This window comes from Ranitomeya imitator, chromosome 4 (genome assembly GCF_032444005.1).
Source record: "Ranitomeya imitator isolate aRanImi1 chromosome 4, aRanImi1.pri, whole genome shotgun sequence".
NCBI classification, from domain to species: Eukaryota; Metazoa; Chordata; class Amphibia; order Anura; family Dendrobatidae; genus Ranitomeya; species Ranitomeya imitator.
Genome location: NC_091285.1, coordinates 652,791,999 through 652,800,673, shown reverse-complemented (window position 1 = coordinate 652,800,673; position 8,675 = coordinate 652,791,999). Strand labels below are relative to the sequence as shown.

General features: G+C 42.2%; 1 protein-coding gene across 2 annotated transcripts in view; it reads right to left on the bottom strand.

Annotated features, from left to right (window-relative positions):
• Window positions 1–3,853: 3,853 nt before the first annotated feature.
• LPAR2 (lysophosphatidic acid receptor 2) overlaps window positions 3,854–8,675 on the bottom strand; it is a 65,615-nt gene continuing 60,793 nt past the window's right edge. The window contains exon 3 of one of the 2 annotated variants that reach the window (XM_069767035.1): window positions 3,854–6,868. In XM_069767035.1, the coding sequence (XP_069623136.1) occupies window positions 6,570–6,868 (299 nt within the window). In that variant the 3' untranslated portion in view covers window positions 3,854–6,569. The remainder of the gene's footprint in view (window positions 6,869–8,675) is intronic. The other variant, XM_069767034.1, reaches the window with a different exon arrangement.

Sequence of the window (8,675 nt, the reverse complement as noted above, 5' to 3'; positions counted from 1 at the left end):
AATGCCCTTCTCTAAGATGGTGGGGACTGAGACCTATGTCATCACGCTGCCCACACTCTGCGTCCACCTTCATTGGCTGAGAAATGGCGCTTTTCGCGTCATTGAAACGCGACTTTGGCGCGAAAGTCGCGTACTGCATGGTCGGCCCCACACAGGGATCGGGTCGGGTTTCATGAAACCCAACTTTGCCAAAAGTCGGCGACTTATGAAAATGACCGACCCGTTTCGCTGAACCCTAGTGACCAGTGCTGTGGAGTCGGAGTTGTAAGTCAGGAAAATTGAGGAATCGGAGTCAGTGGTTTGGCTTACCAACTAAACAGTCCTGAAATAACGACCAAAATATGTATGTGTGGGTGCTTGACTTTTTTATACATATGTGTGTATATACAGTACAATATTGTGCAAAAGATTTAGGCAGGTATGGAAAAAAAATGATGCAAAGTAAGAATGAGTTCAAAATAGAAGTGTTAATATTTTTAGCAATGAACAAAATTCATAGATAATAATCATATCAGATCTATGAACTGCTCCAATATTTACGGCCACAACTGTTTTCCTCATCCCACATTGTTAGTTCAGCTTCATGTCACTTGTCTTATTTACTGCACTTTTCTGTCCTGTTGTGTATAAATATGTGACTCTTCAGATTTTGTGTTATTCTATGCCTGATGAAGAGACCTGAGTAGTATCGAAAGCTTGCTATTTGTTACCATCTTTTCAGTTGGCCATTAACCCCTTCATGACCTTGGGATTTTCCGTTTTCCGTGTTCGTTTTTCGCTTCCCTCCTTCCCAGAGCCATAACTATAAAGTTGTACTTTTGAACGACATCATTGGTTTTACCATGTCGTGTACTAGAAAACGGGAAAAAAATTCCAAGTGCGGTGAAATTGCAAAAAAAGTGCAATCCCACACTCGGTTTTTGTTTGGCTTTTTTGCTAGGTTCACTCAATGCTAAAACTGATCTGCCATTATAATTCTACAGGTCATTACGAGTTCATAGACAGCAAAAAATGTCTAGGTTCTCTTTTATCTAAGTAATGAAAAAAAATTCCAAACTTTGCTAAAAAAAAAAAAAAAATTGCGCCATTTTCCAATACCCGTAGCATTTCCATTTTTCATAAACTGGGGTCGGTTGAGGGCTTATTTTTTGCGTGCCAAGCTGACATTTTTAATTATACCATTTTCGTGCAGATACATTCTTTTGATCACCTTGCATTTTAATGCAATGTCGCGGCGACCAAAAAAAAGTTATTCTGGCGTTTCTAATTTTTTTCTCGCTACTCTGTTTAGGTTAATGCTTTTTTTTATTGATAGATCGGGCGATTCTGGACACGGCGATACCAAATATGTGTAGGTTTGATTTTTTTTTTTATTGCTTTATTTTGAATGGGGCGAAAGGGGGGGTGATTTAAACTTTTATATTTTTTTTTTTTTTTCACATTTTTTTTAACTTTTTTTTTAACTTTTGCCATGCTTCAATAGCCTCCATGGGAGGCTAGAAGCAGGCACAACTGGATCGCCTCTGCTACATAGCAGCGATCATCATATCGCTGTGCAGCAGAAATGCAGGTGTGCTATGAGCGCCGACCACAGGGTGGCGCTCACAGCTAGCTGGGATCAGTAACCATAGAGGTCTTAAGGACCTCTATGGTTACTATGCAGAAGCATCACTGACCCCCGATCATGTGACGGGGGTCAGCGATGCGCTCATTTCCGGCCGGATGGCCAGATAAATGCCGCTGTCAGCGTTTGACAGCAGCATTTAACTAGTTAATAGCGGCGGGTGAATCGCGATTTCACCCGCCGCTATTGCGGGCACATGTCAGCTGACATGTCCCGGCTTTGATGCGGGCTCACCGCCGAAGCCCGCATCAAAGCGGGGGTTCTGACCTCGGACGTAATATCCGAGGTCAGAAAGGGGTTAAAAGGTATCAACCACTGAGGACTCTCAAGTTTTTATATTTTTCTATCAATAATTGGTGTGACCGCCCTTGCTTTACCTTCAAGACAGTATCAATTCTTCTGAGTACACTTGCACAAAGTCATGGATTTTTAAGGATTACAATCAGGTGTATGAGTAAGTAATTATACCAAACAGGTAATAATGGTCATCATTTTTATGTGTAGGCTGAAATACAGACATTAACTAAAAAACACTAATAGCTGTGTAGGAGGCTTAAAATTGAGTGAAGAACATCCAAACTCTGCTACAAAGGTGAAGTAGGTTGTGGAAGGCAGTTTCATATGACAGGTAATGCACAACAACACGAAACCATGTAGTTATACTGCACCAGCAATGTCCCTCCCAGGCAAAGATTTCAAAGCAGACTGTGGTTTCAACATTTGCTCTTCAAGCTCTTTTGAAGAAGCTTCAAGAAATGGGCAACATTGTGAACACAGTGGTCGGCTAAGGAAACTTAGTGCAGCAGATGAAAGACACATCATGCTTACTTCTAAATCGGAAGATGTCTAGTGTTGCCATCAACTCAGATCTGGCAGCAACCAGTGGGACCCTGTTGCACTCTTCTACTACTTCAGAAGTCTGTGCAGAAGTGGCCTTCATGGATGAATATTGTCACACATAACGATTTTGTTAACGATATCGTTGCAACGTCACGGTTTTTGTGACGTAGCAACGATCCCACTAACGATATCTTTATGTGTGACAGCGACCAACGATCAGGCCCCTGCTGGGAGATCGTTGGTCGTGGGGAATGATCAGGACCTTTTTTTGGTCACTGATCACCCCGCTGTCATCGCTAGATGGTTACCATTGTAAAAGTTAAAAACAACACTACATACTCACATTCCGATGTCTGTCACGTCCCCCGCCGTTAGCTTCCCTGCACTGTGTCAGCGCCAGCCGTAAAGCAGAGCACAGCGGTGACATCACCGCTCTGCTTTACGGCCGGCACTGACACAGTGCAGGGAAGCTAACGGCGGGGGACGTGACAGACATCGGAATGTGAGTATGTAGTGTTTTTTTTAAACTTTTTTTTACTTTTACAATGGTAACCAGGGTAAATATCGGGTTACTAAGCGCGGCCCTGCACTTAGTAACCTGATGTTTACCCTGGTTACCCGGGGACTTCGGCATCGTTGAAGACAGTTTCAACGATGCCAAAGTCTTTCCCCTGATCGTTGGTCGCTGGAGAGAGCTGTCTGTGTGACAGCTCTCCAGCAACCACACAACGACTTACCAACGATCACGGCCAGGTCGTATCGCTAGTCGTGATCGTTGGTAAGTCGTTTAGTGTAACGGTACCTTTACAGCAAAAATACATACTACCGACATGGAAACAAGGACAAGCGATGCAACTATGCACAAAACGTAAGAACTGGGGTGCAGAAAAATGGCAGCAGGTGCTATGGACTGAGGAGTCAAAATTTAAAACTTTTGCCTGACAGAAGGCAGTTTGTTCGCAGAAGAGCTGGAGAGTGGTACAATAATGAGCGTGCAGGCATCAGTGAAGCATGGTGGAGAGTCCTTACCAGTATGGGGCTGCATTTCAGCAAGCCAGTGATTTGGTCGGGATTAATGCTGTCAATGCTTAGAAATACAGGCAGATATTTATCGATCATATAATATCATCAAGTTGGTGTCTGATTGGCTCAAATTTTTCTAGTTTTTATGGAGGAGACCTATATATTTTTTTAATCCTAAGTCTAGCACAGCATCTTAATTATCGTGTTATGGTTGCAGTAAAGCTTGGCTATGCAACCTCAATGCTATTCTTTGGGAGAAAAATTGCGAATGACTTGTTAAAATCAAAAATTTAAGACAAGCAAAGACTACCATGTTAACATGACTGTTGCGCAGCTAAAAAAGAAACTCAATAAGGACGCCAAGGATCCAATTCTATATATTTTTTTACTATTTGCATAAATATTTCTCACAGGGGACATTAAATAAAAACACCATACAAGCAGATGTGGCAATAAAAAAACATACATAAAGTTAAAATATTGGTTTAAAGCGGTGCGAGAAAGTTTGTGACCCCACAGAATTTTAAATATTTCTAAATAACTTTGACCTACAACTATATCCGATTGTCACATAAGTCATAAAAGTCCAAAATATTAGAATTTGTCATTTTTTATTGCGGAAAATTGTCCAATATCTTATGTCTATAAATAGCAAATGTACGGGATTAGAATTAGCAGATAATTTGAAGGTGAAATTGGTTTCTGGGGTTTTCTTTCAAGGGGATGACAATCAGCTATTAGTGGACGACCTGTTTTATTTAAAGAACTGTGACTCTATCAAAGTCTGATCTTAGCAAGTTTTTGCTTGTGTATAATGGCATGAACAAAGTAGATTTCTGAGAATTCCAGAAGAATTGTTGATTCTCATTAAGCTGGAAAAGGTTACAACACCATCACTAAAGAGTTTGGACTCCACCAATCTACAATCAGAAAGACTGTGTATAAATGGAGGAAATTAAAGACCATTATTACCCTCCTCAGGAGTGGTTGACCAACAAAGATCACTCCAAGAGCAAAGCATATAATAGTCCACAAGGTCACAAAGGTGCCAAAGATAACTTCTAAACAACTAAAGGCTTCTGTCACATTAGCCAATGTTATTGTTCATGACTCCACCCTAAAGGTACCGTCACATGAAGCGACGCTGCAGCGATATAGACAGCGATGTCGATCGCTGCAGCGTCGCTGTTTAGTCACTGGAGAGCTGTCACACAGACACCTCTCCAGCGACCAAGATGCCAAAGTTCCCGAGTAGTCAGGGTAAACATCGGGTTACTAAGCGCAGGGCCGCGCTTAGTAACCCAATGTTTACCCTGGTTACCATTGTAAAAGTAAAAAAAAAAACACTACATACTTACATTCCTGTCACGTCCCCCAGCGTCAGCTTCCCTGCACTGTGTAAGCGCTGGCCGGAAAGCAGAGCGGTGACGTCACCGCTGTGCTCTGCTTTACGGCCGGCCGGCGCTGACACTGGGGGACACAGGGATGCCAGGACATCTGTCCATAAGCTGATTCTCAACAGAACGTGGGTCATGCAGCATGACAATGACCCTAAGTACACAAATATTCTACAAAGGAATGGTTAAAGAATAAAAAGTCTATGTTTTGAAATAGCCAAGTCAAAATCCTGACCTTTAATCATAGAAATTTTATGGACGGACCTGTTCATGAGAGAAGCACACTACCCCCTCCTCAAGATAACAAAGGTGTGAAGCTCAGAAGAGGAATTGACCAAAATTCCAACAAGCCGATATGGAGAACTAATAAACAATTACCGAAAACGCTTAGATGCAATTATTGCTGCACATTGAGAACACATCAGATAGTGAAAACAAGCACCACTGTATGTATATCTGTTTCTACACATAATTTTTTTTTTTAAATACCAGTGCCACTCTTCTCCATCGACTTAGTGTGAAATTGCAGCATAGTCCTATCCACTTCCATTCTTCAATATCAGGCACAATGCCATACAACAATTCTGGCACTCTTTATGGGGGGGATGGGGGGATCTCATCACAAATAACCCCTTTAAATTGGATGTGCTGCTTATACTCTCAGCCATCTAAACGTACAGTGTCCTCCTGACCTCTTTTCTTCAGTGTCTACTTACAGTTCATTCATCCTACTCAGATGTTCTCCTGTACTTAAACAAGTCCTCAATGTTTGAAAAGTTGAGTTCAACCTCCGATATAACCACTGATTAAGACAGATCATCTGTACAATCGTCTGCGTCTGGTTCGGCCACTTGTCCCATGCGCTTGAATGGGACTAATCTGTAGCACCTGGCACATTATTAGCACAGCTGTGCGTCCATTGTGCTAATCGACAGGGATCTCGAAGAGCCTCGGAGAACCACTCAAACAAGAGAGTCTACAAGTCATAAAGTCCTGCTGGTAATGCAATTTGTGCTTTAAAACAACTGGAATGATACATAAAAATAAAACGTAGATAAAATAAAAAAATTAACCAAATAACATTTTATGTAACCATACAAATGAGCACCAAAACATAAAGGGTACAGATCACCCAAATCAGTTCCATTAGGGTGTAGAAACCTTAGGGGTTTGAATATTAAGTTTTCGGCAGGATTCATTTCCATCCACTTGACTCCCCCAAAATACTGTCCCTCAAACACCTGCTTATTATCTTTCCCTCACACATAAAGTAGTTCACATGAATTCATCTTCTTTCTTCTTCTAAGACTCTTCCTTAGTGCTGTGTAGGCATCCTGCATGTTCCATGTCTTGAAGCCAATTCAACTACCGAAGACATCGGTAATAATCTCATGCATTTTGTGGTACTTGATATCTTTGCTCTATTGCTCAGGTTAAGAAGTCTCCTTGGATTGAAGACAGAAACTGAACCAGTCATGAAATAAGTCAAGGCACATTGTGCACTTCTTAAATCGAGCAAAGCAGTCCTTAGGATCTACTCAGATTTATATCAATTTCTTCAACACGAGACATGCGGTCACTCGCACTACTAATAATGCTGCCCATGGTACCACATGGGCAAATTTTCTATTATAAGCAGTCTTGGATCCCGTAAAGAGTAAATTCAGAGCATACACCAAAGTGGTTTATAGTGTGGAGTCGCGAACTGGATGTCCATTGTCGGCCAATATTCTCCTCTCGGTATTTGTCGACCGGACAGAAGGTGAATACATCGACCCTCGATTACAGAAGAAGCAAAGGATCTGCTTAAAAGTTGCTCTCATCTCATTGTCTCTGTAGGAGTACACAATGGGATTGATGACGGAGTTGATCTCGGCAAGGAGGAGGAAGTATTTCTCAACGGCCAAGACATCACAGGTTTTGCACCCTAAACCATCCAGAAGGAGAACGATTTGGCCCGGAGTCCAGCAGATGATAAAGGCACCTAGAAGAAATGATGAAAACATGGGCATCAGAATGTGAGAAAGCGACAGCACTGCAAATAATACACGCATTGTAATCTGTCTCATAATGTAACTGTCTCTTTATACAGGGACATAATCAGCATAAAGGAACCTAAGAACTTTCATTGATCACAGGCTTTTGTAAACAGGGCAGAGATCATAATGAGCAAAATGATCGGCTGGTCGAAGCATTTATCATCATTCCTTACAGCACATGTTCTTATGTAAAGTGGATGTGCTGCCAACAATATGCAGATGGTATGGGGATCGACCTATGTAATTCTGTCCCCATACAGTTTGCATTAGTCTATGTAAAAAGACCTTAAACGATCGCCGATCGAGTTGGTTACATCGTTGACCTGCTTGTCTAAACCCACCGTTAAATTAAAGCTATCCACCAAAATTAGACAAATGTCACTTTCTTCCGCATCGACCATCATCTAATGAGTAGTTGGGTGTCTCGAACCCTGACAGCAAATGCTGAGGAAAGCAGGATCGCGTATCTGGATTTCAACATGCTGATCCTTTGTTCTCAGTTGTCTGGTGGTAGCTTGTTTCCACAGAACAAACACGTGCCTGGTCGGGCTAAGCCTGCAGGTGTATGTGGTGGGTGGCAGTAATAGCTGTCAGCAGAACAACACAGCATAGTCAAGGAAAAAGGCTGAATGCCATACACTGACTGGTAAGACCCTGTGCCCCTATGAATCGAGATCTGGCCTTCACCTTTTGGAGACCAATATTGACACAATTAAGTCGCAAATAGGGAAAGATCTTCCTGTATCAACATCTAGAACTGTTTTAACCTGTGTGTTCCATCTTTAGAGTCTGGCACCCATTCATTGGTCTCATTGGGGCTTAAATCCAAACCCCCTGAAAAACGATATTCGGACGTATGCACCGACGGGCCCATAGAATAGAATGGTGCTGGTAGGGCCAACGTGCTCTCTGTCGTGCATCATTTTCTGGTGTATCCGCCTACTGGAGACGCACACCCAGATGCAGTCTGCTACGGCCGAGACATTCCGATGAAACTAGGTTTATGACATGGTGATTTTTCAACTTTTTGGATCACTAAAAATAGCCAAGTTTTTCATAAGGGACTGGGAAAATCCAGCAGCCGGGATACCAATGTAGCAAAATTAGTTTTAAGAGCCTAAATATTTAGGAAAGTTCCTATTACTTGGGTAAAGGAGGAATCAGACTGGTTCTGAAAAGTTACAGTAATTTGTCCACCGTTGCGACATTGACCCGACAGATATTTGTACACATTAATATTGCATAACTCATATGGAACATGTTTCCTATGGTGGGTAAGGATGTTTCCAGCACATTCGTATATTGTCCGGATATAGATCCAGAAGCGACTGTGAATTAATTAATGACACAGCGTGTTTTTCTCCTCCCTGACCCTTGCCATTCATTTCTTCATCATCTAAACCTGCTCAGTGGTTACACCCCGGTGACCTATTCTCAGATATTTGACAACAGCCAGCTCCGCCATATAAAATGGGTGTGTGCCGAGTCCAGCATGAGGTGAGTTAAAAGTAATTAATCCACCCTTGTTGCATAATATGGAAAAACGCCTCCTTCCTAGTAGACGCAGTAATTACAGTGTCCTTGATCCTGTGCTGAGTTTTCTAATGTGCGCTCTTTGCTGCCGGCACAGGACGGTCTCTCTCCGAGGAGCTGGACATTGTGTAATTAAATAAGGTTCTCGTGACTGCCAAAAGCTGGGTCATGCTCATTACATGTAGGCCAAACGAACCCCCTGACTTCAGTGAGTCATGC